General features: G+C 41.1%; 1 protein-coding gene across 6 annotated transcripts in view; it reads right to left on the bottom strand.

The window, feature by feature from the left end:
• The window catches only part of EFCAB11 (EF-hand calcium binding domain 11), a 252,207-nt gene that overhangs the window by 211,051 nt on the left and 15,929 nt on the right, over positions 1-25,227 (bottom strand). For all 6 annotated transcript variants that reach the window (XM_062181231.1, XM_062181237.1, XM_062181232.1 and 3 more), the window contains exons 4-5: positions 18,812-18,913; positions 17,526-17,616 (exon numbers count right to left, since the gene is read on the bottom strand). In XM_062181231.1, coding sequence (XP_062037215.1) covers positions 17,526-17,616; positions 18,812-18,913 — 193 coding nt within the window. The remainder of the gene's footprint in view (positions 1-17,525; positions 17,617-18,811; positions 18,914-25,227) is intronic.

Genomic DNA, 25,227 nt, shown 5'->3' with positions numbered 1-25,227 from the left:
GTCCCTGCTACCCTTGTGGGAGGCCAGGATGGAGTTCCTGGCTCCCAGCTTCAGCCTGGCCCAGCCCTGGCTGCTGGAGTCAACTGGCAGATGGGAGCTCTCCGTTTCTCATTGATTCTCTCTCTCCCTCTCTCCCTCTCTCTCTCTGCCTCTCAAAAAACAGAGGAGAATTAAACAAACAAACCTAGCTTCTACAAAGCAATGCAATGCTCCTACTTTCACAGTAATATATTAACCATAAAAAAATTGTAGCAAAAATACATCAGTATTCTTAGTTGCTAAATTCAGAACATCAGTATCACCATGATTAGCCATCAACCTCTCCAGCACATACTATTTCCTGCACCTCCATCCCCAGATGAGCCTTAGAAAATGCAATGATTTGGGCACATATTTTTGGTCCCAATTTTTAAAAAATTAACAACATTACATTCAGCAAGGCTCCAGGTATACCTTCATCTCCCTCTAATTAGCTTCTTATCAGAGTTTTTAGCACCACCAACTGGCTAAAGAAATCTACTACAAATGTGCTTGGCTCCCAATCTGTTTTGCCCATTGAGATCATACATTTATTTCACATGTAATTTACAGTAAAGTAATTTATTTCAGTCACTAAATAAAATTAGAAATGCTTTTCATTGTCAGTCAAATAAATAATAATCTACTCTTGTTTTTCACATAAGAAAAAAGGTATATTTTGGTTAGCAAAAGTCATTAGAGAAAACTAAATCTACCCACCAAAGCTAATTTGATTTATTCTGCCATAAACTCACACTCAGAAAGCAAAGGACTGAGAACCACAACAAAAATTAAAAACCAAAAGAGAAAGCAGAGTCAGCGGTGTCAAGTACTAGGCTAGCCTATATTATTTATATCAGAAATGAATTAAATTGGAAATAAAAGTGATTGAGGGGGTAATTTCACATTTTAATACATTCTGAGCTTTTCCCACCAGGACTGCCGTCTCACGGATGGATATGGCCATCTGATAGGTACAGATACACTGCCATGTCTTCCCTTCCTGCTTAATGGAACCACACCTCGCAGAGGATACCAGGATAAAGACAGCACAGCTGGACCCCTGGGGTACAAATCTGACCTCTGCACAATGAATCAATCTGTGAAAATAAGTATTCCTCAAGGACTAAGTCCAATTTTCCCTCCAATACAACCAATTTGTGGATACAGTTGTCTATGAAAAGCACAGCAATCCACCTGTTGTCATGGCAAATCTGTAACCTGCAGAATGAATGGCACCGACACTATGACAGTCATTGCAGAAACCTCCCCACTAGATAACACGCAAGAAAGAAAGAAAAAGAAGGTGCTACCCAAAGAATCAAATTTGTCTATGATAGCAAGATGCTTGCTGTCAAAGGCTTTCTAACAGAGTCTAAAACGACCACAATAATTGTTGTGATAACAGTTTATATCTCTATACAAATGGATAGTCAATTTCATATATATTTTTAAAGTTTTTATTTATTTGAGGGGCAGAGAAACACACAGAGAGAGAAATAAGGGAAACTGGCAGTCACTGTTCCACTCCCCAAATGCCCTACAATAGCTGGGGCTGGGTTGAGAATGAAGCCGGGAGCTAGAAGCTGAATCTGAGTCTCCTCCATCAATAGCAGTGACCCAACTGCTTGAGCCATCAGTGCTGCCTCCCAGGGCTGCACTAGCAGGAAACTGATGTCAGGAGCCGGAGCTGGGAATCAAACCCAGGGACTCCAATGTGAGACACGGGCATCTTATCCTAAGCTAACCACCCTCTCTTCCATTTCATAATTGTTAAACCCTGCAAGTCTAAAGCTGCTATTTAAAGCCCAGAAGTTAATTTGTAATAGGCACAGATAAAATAAAGGGCCAGAGGCTGCAAACCCAAGTTAACGTGTAACTAGAACATTCAAATTTCAAGTAAAATAATCCTATTTTTTTTGCTCATTTATTTGCTTGTTTCATTCATTCACCCACTCACATATACATCAAATACTCTCTCCAGCAAACAAAGTTGAACTTCTGCAAGAGGAAGAAAAGTGAGTCTCTTTCACTGCTCCTTCCTCTCCTTGGATGAGAGTTTTTGTATTCCACCTCTAGGCAAATATTTCTAACTGAGATCATGAATGGATAATGAAGAACTTTAACAATGAAACTTAGGTTAAGAAAACCATTCTGTAACTTTTACTTATTTTTGTTTCTAAATATATCCTAAGGTGATTCCTGAATGATACCTAATGCAAAATTTGTTTAGACAAGTTTGTGAGATATGATTGACAAAATAGTATATATGTTTAAGATGTGATGTGGTGTTTTGATGTAACAATACCTTGTGTGAATATCAATTAAAGTGGTCTCCCATGCGGGTGCAGGGGCCCAAGCACTTGGGCCATCCTCCACTGCCTTCCTGGGCCACAGCAGAGAGCTGGACTGGAAGAGGAGCAGCCGGGACTAGAACTGGCGCCCATACAGGATGCTGGTGCCTCAGGCGGAGGATTAACCAAGTGAGCCATGGCGCTGGCCCTGGGAACCACCTTTCTAATTTGTTTCTCTAAATTTAACTATTTGAGATTTCACAAATAAGTAATGTTATATAATATTTATCTCTCTGTGTCTGCCTTATTTCATTTAGCATAACATTCTCCACATTCCCCCATATTGTCACAAATGTCAGGATTTCCTTCTCTCAAGGCTAAATAACATTTCATTGTACATATTCATATATATGAATATAAACATATATGAATATGTATCTCAAACTTTGATGAAATTAATTATTTTGTTTTTTTGCTCATTTATTTGCTTGTTTCATTCTTTCACTCACTCATACATTCATCAAATACTGCCTCCAGCCAACAGTTGAATTCTGCATAAGTCTATATACACCATGGACACTTAGGTTGTTTCCATGTAATGGCTCCTGTGAATGATGCTGCAATGAACATAAGGGTGCAAATATTTTCACTGTAAGCCCAGTCTACTCCACCATTATTGTTAGGCAGTGATATTCCTAAAGAGGTGATGAAAATAGTTGACCCTTAACAAGTACCAGAAACAATTATTATCAAATAAAAATTATTGTCAATTTCCTATGATGGTTTTTTTCATTAACTAAAAGATAAAATAACTGAGAATGAATCCAGTTGAGCTTGAATGTAGCAATGAAGGAGTCTCAGCTTTATCTGTAAAATGGGTGGAAATGCCAGTCTACAGGTAAGGGCTCTGTAAGGTCACATGTTATAGGTTTTCAATGAATGGGAGCCATTCTCATGGGATATGACAGCTGGGATACAGCAAGAGCGGAGGACTGGGTTTGAATGTTGTGAGTTGAATGCTGTGAGAAGCTTTCAACAATGAACTCTGAGAGAAAGGGCAGGAGATAACTGGCGGCACACAGAAGGAAACAGCAGCTTTCTAGGTGGGGGACACGAATGCCTCTGCAGGCAGGGATGGAAGTTACACACAGGAGAGGGAGTGGCTGATGGAAAAAGTCGTAGGTCAGAAAGAAGGGGAGGGATGAAACCACAACAAAAGAAAGGAATTAGGAATTAGACCTACTTCTCCCTACAGGGAAAAATGAAAGGAAATTAGAAAACTTTGGAGGTGAAGAGGAGGCAGCGAAGAGAATTCAGGCAGAGGCTATGTCCCACTCCACAGGGGCAGCTGGATCACCTGCCACACACCACGGCAGGAGAGGCTGGATCCAACCATCACCAGAACAGGTCCTCACAGACCCAGCATGTGGCCGGCGTCTCCTGGAACAAACTGGCTTGGGGTGTTTTCCTGCAGAAGAATACAGGTCACAGGCACAGGAGGGCTGGTGATGGCACACATGTCAACTGTGTGCTGCTCCTGTAAAGGGACTTGTAGACAGCTGAATTAGAGCCCTCCTGGACAGCAATAAAGGTATTACATGACCTACGTGACAAGTGCACCAGACCTCAGCAAGAAAAGCGGAGCACTGGAGAATTTTACAGGACAGGGCAGGGAGCTGAGTACAGGAGACACATCTGGGTAGGTCAACCACTTTGGTGACCTGGGGACCACAGGCTCTGCCTGAGCTGTGAAGGTGTCCCATTCTGGTATTCAGGTGGGCAGCAGGGGGTCTCAGCAAGAAGATTCAGAAATCTCTCAGGCATCACTTTTTTTTTTTTTTTTTTGGACAGGCAGAGTGGACAGTGAGAGAGAGAGACAGAGAGAAAGGTCTTCCTTTTCCATTGGTTCATCCCCCAATGGCCGCCGCAGCTGGTGTGCTGTGGCCAGCACACCGCGCCTATCCGAAGCCAGGAGCCAGGCGCCTTTCCTGGTCTCCCATGCAGATGCAGGGCCCAAGGACTTGGGCCATCCTCCACTGCCTTCCCGGGCCATAGCAGAGAGCTGGCCTGGAAGAGGGGCAACCGGGACAGAATCTGGCTCCCCAACCAGGACTAGAACCTGGGGTGCTGGCACCGCAGGTGGAGGATTAGCCTAGTGAGCCACGGCACCAGCTGCTGGCTGCTCCACTTCTGATCCAGCTCTCTGCTATGGCCTGGGAAAGCAGTAGAAGATGGCTCAAGTGCTTGGGCCCCTGCACCCATGTGGGAGACCCAGAAGAGGTTCCTAGCTCCTGGCTTTGGATCAGTCCAGCTCCAGCCTTTGTGGCCATCTGGGGAGTAAATCAGCTGATGGAAGACCTTCTCCTCTCTCTTTCTCCCTCCCTCTTTCTCCTCTGTCTGTAACCCCACCTCTCAAATAAATAAATAAAAATCTTTAAAAAAATGCCAGCAGAGCAATGTGACAAGCAGACCAGAATGGTGGAGTGGAATGTTTCATCAGGGAAATGTGGGAGACATGTGAAAAACGCATACCAGTTTCTATGTAGGCCTTGCATGTTGGGCTAAGGAATCTAGACTATCTGGTCAGCAGCAAAAAGCTACTGAAGTCAGAGCGTGACATTAAAAATAATATAATTCACAGTTATTATCCTACATTTAACTAGAACAGACCAGTGATTTTAAAACTTCAATGTGCATGTGAGTCACCCAGGGATCATACTAAAGTAACCACGGGGTAGACCTGTGGTGCAGCAATTATGTCACCACTTGGGATGCCCACATCCCATATCAGAGTACCTGGGTTCAAGTCCCAGCACCACTTTCTGATTCTAGCTTCCTGCTAATGCACACCCTGCTGAGGGGGGTGCGGGGAGTGAGATGCAGTGATGGTTGAAGTACTGGGTCCCTGCACCGAGGGGGGAGAGCTGGACTAAGTTCTGGGCTCTCGGCTTCAGCCTGGCTCAGCTCCAGAACTGTTACAGATACCTGAGGAGTGAGCCAGTACGTAAGAGACACTTTCTCTCTCTCTCATTCTCTCTCTCTCATCCTCTCTCTCTCTCTTATTCAAATAAATTAGTTAACAATTTCTAAATTAGGTTTCTCTTTTATAAATATAATACACAATAGTATCAGAATTTCCACCTAGAAGTTAGCTAACTACAATACACACAAGAAATTGATTCCTTTCTCTGTAAAGGAAAATGGCATGAATACATTCATGATGTGCAGCTATTAATAACTTCAAGGATGACTGAAAGGGTTAGCAACATTTGGTCACAGAAAGAAACCACGGCAGCAGTTTCTTACGTGACAGTTGAATTAAGAGAAAAATGGCCCTCGCGCTGTTACAGCAAGAGCAGCGGATTCCACCACATATGCAGATGAGGAGTTGGACGCGTTGGCCACAACACTTGTTACAGTGACAGCTTGAAAACGAAACCTGGGGTTGCAGCGCTGCCACAGGCAGTAATTTCCTGTGAGAACAGCCTTTGTCACACTGACAGACCACATCTGCATTCACGCTGCGGTGGGCGCTGGGCACTGTCTGTGCTACCACGCCACTCTCCGTGCTAAATAACCCACCAGGGAAGCCTGCCATCCCTGAGCACAACCCCTCACCTCCGAGATGAGGAGCCAGCACCCAGAGGGGCTCGGGCGTCTGTGGAAAGACTAAAGCACGCTTGCGCTGGGACCGGAACCCGGTCTCCTGACGGCCAGCAGGGGCTCCACTGGACCCCATCCCCTTCCGCGGTGCCAGTGTGGCATTTGGAGAGCAAAACAGAAAACCTAAGACAAAATGTCTGTTTTCCACAGAAGCCACTCATTTACATAAAACGTAGCCACCACCTGTTAGGACCCACAGTTTGTGCTACAGGAGTGGGATGACAGACACTCTCTGCCATACCTGCTCGTGCTAAGCTCGCATTCTGATGCTGCAAGTGATATACAGATATGTCTCCTCCATGAGGAGAAAGACATTTACAGCAGGTTGGGGGTTTAAAGCAGGGGAAGACAATTTCCTTTACGGACACTGGAAGGTGGGTGGCTAGGATGTAGTGTATGAGTCAGTTTTCGAGGCAAGCAATGGCTTAACATCTGGGCCTCGAAGGGTGAGCAGAAACTGCACCTGGATGGGTTTCACCTGGGAGAAGACCACCAAATCAAGACATCCTAAATGTCAAAGAGATGAAATATATTCCTTCCAAGTAACACATTCTTGATAACATGAATCACGATAGCTTAACTGAAGAAATAAAAGTAACACATTCTATTTAAAGACAAATGGGATGAAGTCATTATTCTTTAATTGTTCCTGGTCCAGTTTCTGAGCCACAACTCTTGCATAACCAAGTCTAAAGTTCATATCGGTAAAAACACTATCCTCAAATGCAAGGAAATAATTTTTGTTCATGAGGAAAAATCAATGAAAAGCTGGCATTTTTTAATAACTAGAATATACTTCTATAGCTGGATTTAACATTTTTAATTGACATGCAATTATACATATTGATGGAGAACCCCGTGATACTTCAATACATGTACATAACGTAAAATGATCAGATCAGGATAACTGGCATATCCATCTCCTCAAATATTGGTCGTTCTATAGCAGGATATCTCACAGACAGATTTACTCAATATATTACATGTTAGGTCCTGGGAGTCCCTCAGAGAGGAAACTCTGAGGTCAGCTTGCGAAGGTCACATGTTCCAGTCCTCATGCACTAAGCACATGTAAGGGGCTAATTGGAGAGGGGAATCTGACAACAAAATTCTGAATGAAGAAAAGTGGAATAAAAACTAAGGCATTACTGTTGCAGAGAAGACACACAAATTAATGAAATAAAAATTGGAAACTCAAGAAGTCTACAACTTCGGCCATCACTCTTGCAGATAAAGCTATTGACTGCTATCTACAAAGAAAGAGATACGATTTCCAGTCTCCTTTTTCCTTTTTTAAAAATAATGGCAGTTACCTCAAATAATTTTATTTATTTATTTATTTATTTGAAAGCGTTACATAGAGAGGGAGAGACAGAGAGATCTTCCATCCTCTGGTTTACTCCCCAGATGGCTGTAACAGCTAGGGCTGGGCCAAGCCAGAGCTAGGTTCCAGGAGTTTTATCTAAGTCTCCCACATGGGTGACAGGGGCCCAAGCACTTGGGCCATGTTCCACTGCTTTCCCAGGTGTATTAGCAGGCAATTGGATGGGAAGTGGAGCAGCCAGGACTCAAACCAGTGCCCATATGGGCTGCTGGTGTTGCAGGAGGTAGTTTTTACATGCTATGTTACAACGCCAGCCTATACAAAGAAGCATGTAGGTACACAGATCAATAAGCGTATTCATTGGAGTAGGTACTCACGATAATAACTTTGACTTAATAGCAATCACACGACTGAACTTTATAAAGAATCATTCTGATGTCCCAAATGCTGACAGGGAAGCTTTTTCTTGTTAGAGACTTGCACCAGAAAATGAGAGCAACAAGTCGGCAACTGGCAGATAGGAATCACGGGAAGCTTAAGAACTCACCACAGAGTAACATTTCGAAAGAGATGCAAGTGATTTGAAAAAAAAATAAATGCTACCTTAAGTCACTTCCCTGAGCCCCCAGGCTCTGTAAGACTCTTCCACTCAGCGTTCGATGGTTTACTCAAGCTCATGACAATCCTCTCCTCATAACGGCTGTGACAGGAGGCATCGGAGAGAATATCCATCATTCCCTTTCACAACTGAATCCCCTAGTCCCTACCCCCCACTAACTCTCTGACATTCAACATACTTTATTCAGCAAATCATCATGCTCTTATTTTGAACCAATTTTTAATACCCAAAAAGGAGAGTTAGATATTCCATGTTCTCTGACCTTCCCTCATAAATATGAAAAAAGGGACTCTCACCACCAAAAATACCAAGCTATAACTTCCAATGTCTCCAGCTGTGACTGGTGTGTATTTTTGGCATCTCAACATTCTCACTTTACCTTAGTCTGTGGCTATTCACCTGTGAACTCCGAATCTTGGGAATGGAGTCAGACCAAAGGCCTTCTGCATGTCCACATTTCATTTCATAGCTGGGAAGCAAAGGAAGCTTCGCAGAGCTTTTTGCCAACTGACAGGTGGTGGAAACGTACAAATCTCAGTGCTGACAATGAGACAGAGAAGGCTCTGAGGCATGGAGAAGTAAACAGACCCAGGCAGAACAAAACGCCAGCCAGAAGTACCGTGGGGTGCTGACGGCGGGCAGAGTCAAGAAGAAGCATTAAGCCCGCTCTCTGATGACAGCTGAGGCTAACTCATGAGCTGAAAATGCCCCCAAAAATAAAGCAGAAAAAGGCCGTTGGAGATTAATTCATGAAAATCACATGGAGAAAGAGAAAATGGAAAATAAAGCCACATGTGGCTATAAAGCTCCTGATTGCATTTAAAGTACTCTTTCCTAGTTTATAAGAAATAAATTAAACCATGAAGAAAACTGTAAGTGGGAATTTCACTGTCCTTGGGTATTTAGCCTAAGTGACAATAGACCAACAATTATTTATTAATTGCAATGCATAAAGCAACAGGCCAGTGCTGGTGGAGATTATAGGTGAGTCCATAAACCCAGAGAACTTGAAGTATTTTATGGAGATGATGATAAACACCATATTTCTGTTTACCAAGTAAGTGGTTGAAATAATACAGACCAATAAATATCATCAAAATTTAGAGAAAGGAGGCAAGCCGTTCAAGGTAGCAGGATGAAAAAACAACAACAAAAAAGCAGTACTGAGCATGACCTTAAAAGATAATTCAAATTTGCATAGCCAAGGAAGAGGGAGAGGCACCGCCAAGAGAGGGAAACCAAAGAAAAATTGCACATCACACAATCAAGGGAGCAAGCACTATGCCAAAGGAAACACAAGAATTAGGGACCAATGAAAGATGAGTTTGGAAAGGGGACCAGATGTTTGAGAAAGGACCATATGCTGGAAGCCAGGTTAACGTTACCTGTCAGGCTCACTGGAGATTTCTGAACACTAACAAAACAACAACAACAAAAACAACAGCAACACAAAGTTTTCACCAAGTTCTTTTGCTAAAGAGGAAAGATGTTTCCTGTTTTAATCTTTTAGTGCTAAAGACAGTCCAATATTTAGCACTAATCCCATAGTAGAAACAGTCCTCTTCAGCTCTGTCTCTTGAACTTCTGCCATTTCTAGGGGGTAGGAAAAAAAGAGTCTTCAAGTAAGGAATTTCCTAAGAAACTCTGAATAATAACAGACATAATCTTTGATACAGCCTCAGCTATTTTAGTATACAAAAAAAAAAATCATGACTACCAGCTCTAAGAAGAAACCAAAGTCTCAAATTTTAAACACTGAAACAAATCTCAAATTTCAAAATTCAACTATGATATATCTTATGATATATTTAGAGAAAAAAAGTAGCACCAAGTTTTGATTTTGTATTTTATGTGAGAGATATCACTTGGTTTAAGGAAGTAATTTGTTTTTCATAACCCTCACCTCAGTAGAAAATTCACTTTCATTAATTTATGCCAAAAAGTTACAGTGAGCATCCCCCACTCAATCACTCAGTGAAGAATCATTGTTTCCCCCTAACGAAGCCAACATTTCCATAAAACAAGAGTTGAAAGTTGATACAGATCGACTTACAAGAGATACTATAAATAACTAGATAACAGGTAGCCAAAAAAGGACATAAAACACCTACAGATATAGCTCAGGAAAGAAATGTAAGAGAAAACTCAAGACAGAAAATAGAAAGTCATACTGGATTCAGCACAAAGTGGAAAATACACTAAGAGACAAAGCAAGGATTTTTGAAATCAATGTTAACAAAAAATATAAAAGGACTTCCAACATAACTAGCTTTCTCCAAGAAAGTGACTCAAAATGGTAGCATTTAAGCCATCATCTATTTTTATTAAGTACAATGCCCCAATAAACATTTCTGGACATGAAACACAACAGGGAATACAGTTCTTATGATCCCTACTAAAGAATAAACGCCAGCGAAGCAGAAACAATGGCACAAGGCTTGGAAGTGTACTTTGAATTCATTTCACTGCAAAACTGAGACTAAAACAAAGTTAGGAATACAGAGCAGAATGTGACTGTTATGAGTCCTAATGATCCATGAGTGTTTTCTTACAAACCACTGCTTTCATTCACGATGGAATTACAGTAAACAATATCAGAAAAGTAGACAACAAATCATAAAGCTTATAAAAGCATCACCATTAGTTCCTGTAGTATTCTCAGTGTTGAAGAACAAGACACCAGTGTTTCTATCAAGTCATAGAGGGAAGTGATTCTGTGAATCCTTATGTCCAAGTCTCTGGATTGTTTGATTTTACTGTCATTTGGTTTGTTTTGTAAAATGAAACTGCAATATGAACAAATACTTCCTAAAAAGACTACTATTTAAAAAAATTTATTAATATAAAGAGAACAAATTTCATTTGTTTCATAGGTACAATTTTTAAAAGATAATCTTACTTCCTCCCTCTCTCTCTTTCCCTTCATTTCCCTCTTCCTTCCTTTTTTAATTTTTGCAAAAACATTATTTCAATATACCATTTATTCACAGGCTTAATGTGACACTAACAAATAAACAAATAAAAGTAGAAAGAACACAAGTCCACAAGAGTATAAAAAAGAGCTAAAAACAACAATCAAATCAGAAGATGTCATTTCATTCCTAAACATTTTTTGCATTCTGTATTATCACATACCAGGGAAATGTTTATATATTTGTCTTTTTGAGGACTGTCCTATTTCAATAATCTTAATGGTTCCCAGTAGCATGCACCATTTTGTTGCAAAAGACAGGATTTCATTCTTTTTATGGCGGAGTAGTATTCCACAGTGTATATATACACATTTTCTTTATTTGGTCATTAGATTACGGACATTTGGGTTGATTCCATAGCTTAGTTATTGTGAACTGAGCTGCAATAAATATTTGTGTGCAAGTAACTCTTTTTTTTAAAGATTTATTTCTTACTTGAGAGTAAGAGTGACACACAGAGAGGAGAGGCAGAGAGAGAGAGAGAGAGAGAGAGAGAGAGAGAGGTCTTCCATCCGATGGTTCACTCCCCATTGGCCACAACGGCTGGAACTTTGCCGATCCAAAGCCAGGAGCCAGGAGCTTCTTTTGGGTCGCCCACGTGGGGGCAGGGTCCCAAGGACTTGGGCCATCTTCTACTGCTATCCCAGGCCATAGCAGAGAGCTGGATCAGAAGAGGAGCAGCTGGGACTAGAACGGGCATCCATATGGGATGCCTACACTTCAGGCCAGGGTGTTAACTCGCTGTGCCACAGTGCTGGCCCCTACAAATAACTCTTTCATATGCTGATTTAATTTCCTCTGAGTAAATGCCCAGGAGTGGGATAGCCAGGTCATATGAGAGATCTATTTTCAGATGCCTCCATACTGTCTTCCATAATGGTTGTATTAGATTTCATTCCCACCAACAGTATATTAGGGTACCTATTTTCCCCACATCCTTGCCAGCATTTCTTATTTTTTGATTTCTGTATGAGAGCCATTCTAACTGGAGTGAGGTGAAACCTTAATATGATTTTTATTTGCATTTCCCTGATGGCTAGTGATTTCATGTGCCTGTTAGTCATTTGCATTTCATCCTCTGGAAAATGGCTGTTTATGTCTTTTTCCCAGTGACTGTTGAGTTTGTTGAGCTCTTTATAGATCTTAGATATTAATTCTTTATCAGTTGCATAGTTTGCAAATATTTTATCCCATTCTGTCAGTTGGCTGTTCACTTTAATTTGATATGATCCCATTCGTCTTTTTTTGCTTTTATTGCCTGTGCTTCTGGGGGTCTTTTCCAAGAAATCTTTGTCTATGCCAATGTCTTGCAGAGTTTCCGTGATGTTTTCCTCTAGTAATTTGATGGTATCAGGTCACAGACTTAAAACTATCATCTACTGTGAGTTGATTTTTGCATAAGGTGTAAGGAAGGGGTCTTGTTTTATACTTCTGCATGTGTAGATTCTATTTTGCCAACTCTATTTGTTGAATAGACTGCCCTTTCTCCAGGGATTGATTTTATCTTGTTTGTCAAAGATTAGTTGGTTGTAGTTGCATGGACTGATTTCTGGGGTTTCTATTCTATATAATATTCATGTTTATTTTTGTGCCAGTACAAGGTTGTTTTGATTATAACTACCTTGTTGTATGTTTTCACATACCACATGAAATATGGTATTGTGGTGCCTCTGGCTTTTGTTGTTGTTGTTGAAGATTGCTTTAGCTATTCAGTCTCTTGTGTTTCCATATGAATTTTAGGTTTGTTTGTTTTTTTTTTTTTTTTTTGAGATCTGAGAAGAATGTCCTTGATATTTTGATTGCAATCACACTGAATCTACAAACTGCTTTCAGTAGTATGGACATTTTGATGATATAAATTCTACCAACTCACATAGATTTTTTTTTCCATTTTTTGGTGTGTCTTCTATTTGTTAATGTTTTGTAATTTTCATTATAGAGCTCTTTTACATCCTTGGTTAAATTTATTCCAAGGTATTTAAATATTTTTTTAGCCACTGTGAATGGTATTGACCTTACAACTTCTTTCTCAGCCATTGCATTGTTTGTATATACAAAGGCTATTGATTTTTATGTGTTGATTTTATATACTGAAACTTTACCAAGCTCTCTTATGAGTTCCAATAGTCTCTTAGTGGAATCTTGGTTTCCCTATATACAGGATCATGTCATCTGCATACAGGGATAATTTTACTTCCTCCTTTCCAATTTGTATCCCTTTGATTTCTTTGTCTTGTCCAATGGCTCCAGCTAAAACTTCCAGAACTATATTGAATAGCAATGGAAGGTGGGCATCCTTGCCTGGTTCCAGATCTTGGTGGAAGTGTTTCCAACTTTTCCCTATTCAATATGATGCTGGCTGTGGGGTTGTCATATATTGCCTTGATTATGTTGAGGAATGTTTCTTCTACATCCAATTTTCTTAAGGTTTTTGTCATGAAGGGATGTTGTATTTTATCAAACATTTACTCTGCAGCTATTGAGATAATCATATGGTTTTTATTCTTCAATTGGCTAATGTGATATACCGCATTTATTGATTTGCATGTTGAACCATCCCTGCATACCAGGATAAATCCTACTTGGTCTGGGTGAATGATCTTTCTGAGTTGTTGGATTCAGTTAGCTAATATTTTGTAGAGGATTTTTGCATCTATGTTCATCAGGGATACTAGTCGATAGATCTCCTGCTTTGTTGTATATTTTCCTGGCTTTGGAATTAAGTTGATAGAAGTTGATAGAAGGAGCTTGGGAGGATTCCCTCCCTTTCAGTTGTTTTGAATAGTTTGAGAAGAATTCAGTAGTGAAGTCATCCAGTGCTGGGCTTTTCTTTGTTGGGAGTATCTTTACTACTAATTCAATCTCCATATTGGTTATTGCCCTGTCTAGGTTTTCTATGTGTTCATGACTCAATTTTGATAGATTATATTTTTCCAAGAATCTATTCATTTCTTCTAGATTTTCTAATTTGTAGGCATGTAGCTGTTTGTAGTAATTCCTGATGACTCTCTTCATTTCTGTGGTATCCATGGTAACACCTCCTTTTTCATGTTGATTTTAATAATTTGGATCTTCTCCCTTTTTTTCTGGGTTAGTTGGATCAACAGTTTATCAATTGCTTATTTTTTCCAAAAAAACAACTTTTCATTTCACTGCTCTTTTGTATCTTTTTTGGTTTCAACTTTGTTTATTTCTTCTCTAATTGTAATTATTTCTTTCTTCTTACTGACTTTGGATTTGGTTTGTTCTTGTTTTTCTAGGTCTTTGAGATACAGTTACATAATTTATTTGATATTTTTCCAATTACTTGATATAAGTGCTAATTGCTATAAACTTTCCTCTTAACGCTGCTTTTCCTGTATCCCATAAGTTTTGATAGGGTGTCATCTTCATTCATTTCTAGGAATTCTTTTATTTCCCTTTTGATTTCTTCTATGACCCACTTGTCATTCAAAAGCATGCCGTAAGGTAAGAGCCTACTCTTGATCTTCAGAAACTTCTTTGGGAATAATTTAGAAGAATCTAAGAAAACTTCATTCATTCAAACCACAGATGACTGGTCTAGCTAAAATTCTCCTTCTCTAGCTGTCTTCTGAGAGTGTTCTTCAGAAACCAGCTTTCTTCAGGGGAATGAACTCCATTCATGTGGTCAATTAGGTCAAAAACTACTCAAGTTTCTGAAAAAATTGTCTAATCTTAGCAACATTATACAATCTTGTACCACCAATAGCCTCAGTAGATGATTTTTATTTTTTTAATCCTTTATAATTACTTGCACCATTGAAACAGGGCTAAATGTGAGCCATCTGTGTTTTTTTGCCCAACTTCAATTTGCACAAAAAGGGAGGATTTTTCTCTCCTTTCTGGGTTCACAACTTCATTTAATACTTTTTATTCAACATTTGTTCTGGTTTAGGGATTGTGATGTTTAAAAAAATACAATTAAGAGTTTAAGCAGGGCATATCCAATTAATTAAAATGCCTTGTTTGGGTTGTGTTATTGCAGTGTTCTCCAAAATGTTTCGATCACCCAACCCTAGCAAGTAGTACAAATCTTGTGGGCATGTAATCCACAATATAAATATATTTATTTATACATTATATGCAATGTGCTAGCATATTATATTACATGCATTATAAAATTATATAGAAATTTCTCAAGGACTTACTATAAATATTCATTATTAGCAGCAAATAACTATTTGCTATCATTAGAAGTTATTAATAATGTGAAATAAAGACAATGTGATCCAATGTTTTTTATTGTTTCTGAACACCTTAGCTTAATCCATCTTTTGTGATTAAGCAATTTAAAGTTCAATTTGTTTTGATGCTTAGTTCTAACAGTTGTCATAGACACTTCCAGAAAATACATAGATCTAAAGGAAAAAAGGTCATCATGGCATTGAGAGACTCAATTTTTTAATTCTATTCTCTGATAATGCAAAATGTTAGAAGATTTTCAATTTATTTTTCATTTTAATATTTTTTGCTTGTTACTGTTAAATGAAACTCAACTAACAAATGTCCATCTTTCCTGATATGGATTAGTTGCTCTTAAAAATGTATCAAAGCTACTGAATTTGTATATTTAAAAAAATGTATTCTAAAACCAGTGAAACTTTATGAAATTTTTTTAGACCAGATTTCTACAATTAAGTTCTTGAACACGGAGATATGAAGAGTTTTAACGGGTGACACACATCATTTTTTAAAGTAAAATCACATTACCAAACATCCATTTAAAAAAATGTTCTCCCTGTAGAACAGGTCTCATCCATTGTTAAAACATGGCTTTTATGGTGAAGGGCAATATTTTAGAATATTTCTCAAAAATCTCTGTAAGGTAACATCTACTAAAACCATTTAACACATAAAGTCAGCAAATCTGGACTTGCCTTTTTGTAAAAGGAAAACGAGTAACAATTTTTAGTTCCTTTGTTAAACACAACCTCTATGTGGTAGAAATACACAATACTCCTTACCATCCCATTGCCAAGCATATACAAAGATGCTACTATGTTGTAAAGGACTTAACGTTCACAAATCCACTATGAAATACCGCCTGATAGCACTGAGTGCACATCTGGGTGTAAATTCTTTGCTCTTCTTTGATAGATGCCTCAATGAATTTCATACATGTCACTGTTAATGAAACTGAGTGCAATAATTATTCAAATTACCTGCTTGATAATTTCTATTGAACAGGGTGGCTGCTGGTCAGTTTACACTAAGCTGATGTATCACAAACAAGAAACCTGCTGCAAGTCCTCCACTGTCCACTCTCTCCTTCCTGCGTATCAGCACCTCTGGGAGTGGGCATGGGACTGCCTACAGCAGATTCCATTTTCCTAGCTCCCCTCCCCTTGCAGAGACATACGGCCTTGGGGCTACGATCCAGTCACTGGGCTGTCAGGATAAAGACATTTAGCCTTACAGGGAAGGGCATATCTTCTGCTTTCTCTCCTCCTGTCTGGCTGGAATTCATATGTGAGAGCTGTAACTTAAGCAACCATCTGGAAGCAAGGAGGAGAAGCCAAGTGTTGAGGCAACCAGGGAACAAGAAAGGGATCCACATCCTTCCGTGCTGTCATTCAGCCCTGGTTGCCCATGTTGGTGTGAGTGGGAAATACACTTCTATCTTTTTAACTTCTGTTATTTTGGTATTCTAGCTCGCCCTGGTGCGCTGACCCCTAATGCATGTGCTTGGTAACAGGGCTGACGCAGGGCTCGTGCTTGGTGTCAGTCAAGACAGCTCCGCCACTTTCCCACGGCAGCACGTGCGTGCGTTTGACAGCGCCTTCAGGCTGCAGTTCCCTAGCAGACACTGGTCCACTCTGTCAGGATTAGTTCAGAAAACTGCATAATCTAATCTTTTCATAAAAAGCAGTGTTATTCATTTGAGACACACAGTGTTTCCAAATGCCTGCAACGACCAAGGCTGAAGCCAAGAGCCAAGAATTCAATTCAGGTCTCCCACATGGGTGGCTGGGAGCAACTTCTTAAGCCATCACTGCTGCCTCCCAGGGTCTGCATTAGCAGGAAGCTGGAATCGGGAGGGGGAGCCTGGCACCAAGCCCAGATGTTCTACCTGGCATCGTACCACTAGTTCTAACACTTGGCACACCTCGAAACACCAATCTTTACATTCACGTTGTCAGGTAAGTGTGAACTGCAGCATGTGTAGCACGGGAAACAAGTGAATGAGGAGACACCATAGGTAACTCCCACTCTCCTCTCCAGACAACTCAACAATCAGGTGAAACCAGAGTTTGACTAAAATACAGACCAGAGGACAGCATGAGCATCCATGTTGAGTATCTGTGAAGCTTTTTCTTTGTTGTTCAATGCATAAGTATATGAGGTCCTGCTTTCTTCCTGCTCCTGTCCTGCTCCTACCACAAGTGTTTTCATGCACTTGCCTGGGATACGAGCACTCTTTCCACTGGGTCCACGTTAGTGCCCACTGTCTAAGGTAGAGATAGATTCACTGATAACTTCAGAGTTCTCACCCAGATCATGACACTACACTGTGAAACTGTTCACAAGTGAAAAGACCGCATAAGTAAGTGTAAAACTTGTAAAAGCAAACGGCAAGTCAAGGAGCAGACATGAGTGAAGATGTTGGTGCCTACCTGAAGACCTCAAGAACAGTTCTCCCCGGCAATCTGGGAGCCACCTGCCTAAAGGCTTTTTGGAAATCTTCCAAAGTTAAAAATCCACGATCTATATGAAAACAAAACAGAAAACATTTTCTTAGTTCCATAAACCCAATGAACTGTTTTTTTCAGCCATGATATCTGCGTGAACCTTTGTTTTCATAAATATTACTAGGAGAATGGCAATAATCCAAGATGGTCTCATGGGAAGAACTTGAGAATGGACTAACATTCTCCACAGTGCACTCCTGGGTGATCTCCAAGGTCACTTCCAATCCTACCACGCTGGACTATGAAGGTACTCAGTGAAATAATGGTCTTTGTGAGTTGCTACAACAATTCAGTCTTTAAAATTCACTTTTTTTTTTCTTGCTCCATGTTAGAGTTATATTATTATTTGGGGAGTGACCACACAGCAGCTAAGACACAGAGCCTGGTCTCTTTTCATCCCATGTTTGAGCTGGGGGAAGGGGGAAGGGGGGAGTGAGGGCAACTCCCTCAGCCACACTCGGCATGGGGAAACAATTCCCCAGTCACACGTGACGGAAGTAGGAGCTGAAGGGGAAGGCCACACGGTCTCCCACATTTCCATAGGTGGCTTGTGGTCTATAACCCCACAAGGCCAGTCCTTCTGTTGTCCATTACAATATAGGGACAGTACAGAGATATGCAGGCACAATTATAAACACCATGATCCAACTGTAAATGTCACTGCATCTGGGGCAGATACTGGGCACAGCAATTAAGACGCTGCGTACGATACCTGTGTACCATAGCAGATACCTGAGTTCAAGTCCTGCTCCTGATTTGATTCCAGCTCCCTGCTAACACACGCTGGGGGGCATCAGGTGATGATGGCTGGAGCACTTGGGTCCCTGTCACCCAAATGGGAGACCCAGATTAGGTTCCCAACTCCTGGCTTTGACCTGGCCCAGCCCTAGCTGTTGTGGGCATTTAGGGAGTGAACCAGTGGCTGGAAAATCATTCTGTCTGTCTCTGTCTCTCTCCATCTCTCTGCCTTTCCAGTAAATAAGAAATAAAAATTAAATATATATTAAATATATAAGTATTATTCCGTGTTATATGTAGCTTAAGATTATGGAGAAGGAAAAAATTTACATCAACACCATAGTTGATGCTCAATGTAACAAAATAGCCTTTCAGATAGATTGTAACTTGATTTACTGATTATACATTTTCATTTACAGCTCCTTAGTAGCAGTTTGCTACATCTACACACTCAACAGCCACAAAACACTTACAGCGAACGTCAAAAGCCGTGAAGATGTGTCTTCTTTCATTCTGATATAGTTGGGCCTCCTTCTTCTTCCTTACGATCTTTACAAACTCCTCAAGTAATACACCTAGAAGTTTAGGGGAAAAAGCAATTTTCCAGAGATGACAGCCTTCCTCTTAAAGAAAAAAATAAAAACAGAAATGAAAAGTGATAAATAACACAAATAATCAGAATTTATTTTAATTTCAGTGAATAGCTTTACTCCAAAAGATCTATAAAGTCACTAGGACATTTTGCTAAGCGCTAGGTAGGTACACCCAACACTTGCAATCAATGCCAAACGTGATGGACACTCTTAGGGTTCATGGGGCCTTGTCAGGGGATAGGGGTAGTGACCTTGAGAAGTGAGCACCCTTCCCTCTACAGAGATGGCAGACAGGCACGAAACCAGCTATTAAAGAAGGTCTCAACAGGTTTTCCTTATGCGTCTTTGATCCCCTTTTTCCTTCCTGGCCAGATGTCACTGCAGCAGGGTTTTTTTTCCAACTGGGAGATCGGGTCAGAGAAGTAGTTTCTCCAAAGTCGCTGTCAATGGCACACTGCACATAAAGGTGGGGGGGAGCATTACATCAACAATAGAGCTGGCACCAGCCCCAGCCCTGGATCCACCCCACGATGTGTTCAGCAGCCGCGGGCTCAGCTTCCTGCGACTCTTACAATAAAAGAACCCAGCATGATAACAGGAGATTGGATACTGTGCTTACGATGTCTATGAAAATGAATTCTAATGTGATCTTTGTAGTAGGCTTAAAGAGCGGAGCCAAGAGCTTAAACATTTTGGAGAAGGGAGTCTTAAGTATGTAAAAAGAGCAGTTCATTTTTATAACTCAGGATTTCCATTTTTTAAAAAAAGTCATCACTTTGTTTTAAAAATAGCCCCAAATCATATATTAGCCACACGTGCCCTTTTCCTTTTGGTGAGGTAATACTGAACTTTATTCCTTTCCTAAAATAGTTCTGATTGCCTAAAAACAAAAAAGTAGAATAATTTTTCTGTATTTGTAGAGATTTATAAACTTAAAAAAAAATCTATCTTTATGTTTTTACTGATCCTTTTACAACATTCCAGGACCTACTAAGTGCCAGGCCCTGTATTAAACTCCGGAAAAAGAGAGGAAAGAGAACATCCAAGATTCCAGGCCCAAGGGACTGCCGGGCTAGCACGGGAGACGGCCACGCCACAGGCTCAACCACAAATGTACCTGAAGTTGCCATCTGGGGTACGGGCAGAGAAGGGGAGAACGGTGTCTCGGGAATCCTCTTGAGGGCCCGCTCTGGTGAAGGAGAGTGCTCTTCCGGGAGCTGAGACCTAAGCCAGGAGACAATACCAACTGGCTAAGGGATGGCAACAGGGGCGTGCCAGGCAGTGGAAACAGCGAGTGCCAGGCCCTGGGGCCGGGAAGTGGGAAGTGAAGAGGCCGTGGTGAATAAGAGATGGAAAACAACAGAAGACAAGGTTGGCGAGGGAGGCCAGGCTGGAAATCACAGGCCCGCATGCACCGCAGCAAATAACTTGGGTTTATTTAGGAAGAAATTGTAACGATCCAACTGGGAAGTGACAAGACCTGATTTAGATTTTCAAAAGCTCTTTCTGGCTACTGCCATCGGGGTAGGGGAGGGGAAGGACTGTGGGGAAAGCAAAAGTGTAACAGGGGAAGCCAGTCACAGGCCTTTTGGCAAGAGACGCAGGTGCTAGAGTGCTGGCCACGGGAACAGGAGCAGAAGGTTTCCAGACACATTTTAGAACCGACATGACACAACTTGATGGAGAATCAGACACAGCAGGTGGGAAGGAAGATGTCCAGAACAACCCATAGATTCTTCAGGGAGTCACTGGGGGAAGAGCAGGATTGTCAGGTGAGATGTCTGGTTCCAGTCTGGATGTGTGAAATGTTCAATGCTCGGTGAAGACAACCAAGAGGAAAAGTCAAGAAGACAGCACCCTGTACTCTGGGACACAGGACAGACCTCCCAGCACCCAGCAGAGTGCCTGCAGGCATTCAGTAAACCATCAGCAGCAGGGAGCCTTAGGGGATTGCTTCCAAAACTCCTACAGGTACCAAGACCCATGGATGCAGTAATTGCATACAACCCATGGTTAGCCTCCTGTATACCTTAAATCATCTCCAGCTGGTGCCGCGGCTCACTTGGCTAATCCTCCGCCTACAGCGCCGGCACCCTGGGTTCTAGTCCCGGTTGGGGCGCCGGATTCTGTCCCGGTTGCCCCTCTTCCAGCCCAGCTCTCTGCTGTGGCCCGGGAAGGCAGTGGAGGATGGCCCAGGTCCTTGGGCTCTGCACCCGCATGAGAGACCAGGAAGAAGCACCTGGCTCCTGGCTTTGGATTGGCGCAGCACTGCTCATAGCGGCCATTTGGGGAGTGAACCAATGGAAGGAAGACCTTTCTCTCTGTCTCTCTCTGTCAAAAAAAACAAAACAAAACAAACAAAACAAAAACAAAAAACAAACAAAAAAAAAACCTCCAGATGACTTATTCTATCTAATACAAGGCCAGTGCTATGTAAATAGTTAGCATGCTATTGTTTAGGGAACGATGACAAGAAAGAGAATTCCGTAGTTTTTTTTCAAATATTTTTTATCCAGTTGATTGAATCTGCAGATGCCTATTCTGTGGATGCAGAGGGCCAGCTGTATGAACCACAATGACTTCACATCTCAAAGAGCGCTCTTTCTATCACTATTCCCGTCAGCAGTTGTTAAGGTTAAAGGAAGTGAGGTAGCTCCATTCTCATCTAATCACCCTGTGGCCAGAGCACATATGAGGATACTTCAAAAATTTCATGGAAAAAGTGGAATTAAAAGTTCTATTTAGCAGGCTGCTGCTGTGGTGCAGTGGACTGAGCTGCCATCCCGTATGGGCACAGATTCAAATCCCAGCTGCTCCACTTCCAATCGAGCTCTCTGCTATGGCCTGGGAAAGCACCAGAGGATGGCCCAAGTCCTTGGGCCCCTGTACCCACGTGGGAGACCTGGAAGAAGCTCCTGGCTCTTAGCTTCAGGCCATTGTGGCTATCTGGAGAGTGAACCAGCAGATAGAAGCTTTCTCTCTCTCTCTCCTGACCCCTCTCCATAACTCTGCCTTTCATTAATAAAGTTTAAAAAAAAAAAAGTTATATTTAGCACAAAAAAATTCTGAAATTCATGTGTAGTTTTTTCACAACACACATTTTCTATGCACATTTTGAAGACCCCTCAAGTTTAAACCTGCTAGGTGAGGTTAATATTGAAGTCTGGCCATGCTGTGTTGCCCTAAGAGCATACCCATCACTTTAGTTTCACGAACACCAAAAGCTAATCAATTAAATAGCATCTAGACTTATCAAAGCCTTTGAATAATTATCCAGTGATAATGATAATGTCCTTGAACCAAAATGAGTCCATTGCCACATGCATCAGAAGGCCAAACACCAAAGACAATGTCTTTTGTGGAAACAGTTTACTAAAAAGTGGACAAGCAAGGAGCCAGGAATCATTCTGAAAACTGACTTCTTGATCAGGGGTCTGGAGAAAGTTTTATAGATTAGGTAGAAGAGGGCCAGTGAAGCGGCAACACTGGTGAGGCAAGTTCTGATGGGGGCTTGGAATCAGGCCAGCACAGTGTGTTCTATGTAGCTCTCTTTCAACAGCAAGAATTTAAAAAATATATCAGGGGCCACCGCTGTGGCACACAGGGTTAAACCTCTGCCTGTAGTGCCAGCATCCCCTGTGCCAGTTCTAGTCCCAGCTGCTCCACTTTGGATCCAGCTTCCTGCTAATGCCCCTGGGAGAGCGGCAGAAGATGGCCCAAATACTTGGGCCTCTGTACCCACTTGGGAGACCCAGAGGAAGCTCCTGGCTCCTGGCTCCTGGCTTCAGCTTGGCCCAACCCCAGTCATTACAACCATTTGGGGAGTGGACCAGCACATGGAAGCGCCTGCTCGCTCGCTCGTTCTTTCTCTCCATCTCTGTGTATAGCTGCCTTTCAAGTAAATAAATAAATCTTTAAAAAATATATTAGGCCCATAGTTAATGCATAAGATGGGGGAACTTTTCGGAAAAGAATGGGGAAACATAACAAGAGAGTTTTGAGTCTGGGGCATCAAGAGGTAGTATCCATGGCAGGTATCCTGGGCACTTCTTGGTAGCCTTTTCTATTCTTACCCCAGCCCACCTCGCTAGCCTTCCTCCACAACTTCCTGGTGCCTCCCCTAGGCAAGGCTCTACCGGCCCTCCTATCTCTGGCAGTGTAAAACACTGCCTGTAGTGCACTTTCTCCTTTCGTCTTCCTAGTGAATCTTTGTATCTTCTTCCAGATGTAACTTAACTCTTCTTTGAAGGCATCTCTGGTTTCTCTCAGCTGAGTCCCTTTTCTGTAACCCTGAGGAGTTTATGGTAATCATTTGGCCACATGGCTGTCTGAGACGTGTTGAAGGAAGGCAGTATACATTTTCGAAATTTCGTCCCCAGTGTTTAGCATGACACCTAGCATGTGGCAGGCATTCACTGGGTTTTCTGAATATGTTAACATATAACAAACAAATGCTAACTAAAAGGAAGGTCTTATTTCCAGTTTTCAGCAAAAAGCATTACAATATATGTTTAAAATAATCTTATACCTCTTTACTGACGCCATAAACAAGAGTGTCAAATTGTTAAATCAACATCAGGAGTCACTGTGTACTTACGTCCTATGTGGGATCTGTCCTTAATGTGTTGTCCAAGGTGAGTAATGATATAGCTAGTACTGAAACAGTATTTTTACACTTTGTGGTTATGTGTGGGTGCAAACTGATGAAATCTTTACTTAGTATATACTAAAGCGATCTTCTGTATATAAAGATAATTGAAAACGAAAAAAAAAAAAACCCTTGGTTTTAAATTGGAAATTACATAGAAAAATAATATTTTTAAAAAAAAATATCTTGCAGGATCTCTGTCATTAATGTGATGTACACCGTTATTTAATGCTATAACTAGTACTCCAACAGTATTTTTTCACTTTGTGTTGCTATGTGAGGGCAAACTGTTGAAATCTTTATATATACTAAACTGATTTTCTGTATATAAAGAGAATTGAAAATGAATCTTGATGGGAATGGAAGGGGAGAGTGAGTGGGAAAGGGGAGGGTTGTGGGTGGGGAGGAAGTTGTGGGGGGGGGAAGCCTTTGTAATCCATAAGCTGTACTTTGGAAATTTATATTCATTAAATAAAAAAAAATAATAATTTTATACTTCTGCAAACTATCGCCCAAAAGTAGGTCACTTTTTGTTCACAAAGCCAGCAAAAAAAAAAAAAAATAGTAACTCCAATTTATTAATATATAATAATCCAGTAAAACAAACGAAATTCAGAGAAAGGAAATGGAAGCATAATAATTGCTCTTTACTTATCATTGCATCTGACTTTGAGAAATGATGAGGGTGGAAAAAACACAATTTCACAGCACATGTGTGGTGGTCTCTTCTAGATTATGGATTCAGATAATGCATCAGTATTTGGAGCTATATTCAGGTTTTTATTTCACAGTCTTGTGGGCACAAAAAAAAAGTTTCATTTTTTACCAGGAGAAAAATTTATGTAGACTTGAAATGTATAATGAACAGTTTAGATTGCTTAAAGAAACAATCTAGTAGCAAAAGTAACCCTGCATGTTCTTTTACACTGTTTTCCCATAGAATCATATTCATTATTTGTTAACGTCAGTTCTGAAGGGGCCAAAGTGCCTGAGTTCTTGGACTGTAAATACATCCCTCCCGGCCATGTCCTTCACTTGTTTCGGCCTTCCAAGGCAATACGTGACTTTTTCAGAAAAGGGAACTTTCATTCAGCTTGGCTCTCATGCTGCACTAACACGATCACTTTCCAAAGCCAATACATAATCATTTGCATCTCCTGAAGCCTTGTAGTGAAACACAATGTTTTATACATCTTGCTGCTTTTTAAATGGCCTAGAAAGAGAGTGCCTACTACTAGCTCCACCTGCTGTCACAATATTCAAACCTAAAATTTCCACTTCACAAAGACTTTTGCATGATTCTATTGGCATTAGATTTCAAACTCAATGAGAAAAAGGTAAAAGAATATGTTCAGAAAATTCTAATTTCAAATACGATGTTGAGCCCTCTTTGTACGCTGTTCCACTAATAACAGTCACCTAACCACACTCTATTGTGGTTACAAATTAGGATCACAACACCAGGAACCATGTAAATTGTAAATCTGTGTTCATCTGCATTTATTATTAAGATGTTGGCCCGTGCCACCGCTCAATAGGCTAATCCTCCGCCTGCGGCGCCAGCACACCAGGTTCTAGTCCCGGTAGGGGCGCCGGATTCTGTCCCGGTTGCCCCTCTTCCAGGCCAGCTCTCTGCTGTGGCCAGAGA

Source organism: Lepus europaeus, chromosome 22 (assembly GCF_033115175.1).
Source record: "Lepus europaeus isolate LE1 chromosome 22, mLepTim1.pri, whole genome shotgun sequence".
NCBI classification, from domain to species: Eukaryota; Metazoa; Chordata; class Mammalia; order Lagomorpha; family Leporidae; genus Lepus; species Lepus europaeus.
The sequence above is the reverse complement of the archived record's forward strand: the minus strand, read 5'-3'. Positions and strand labels throughout refer to the sequence as shown.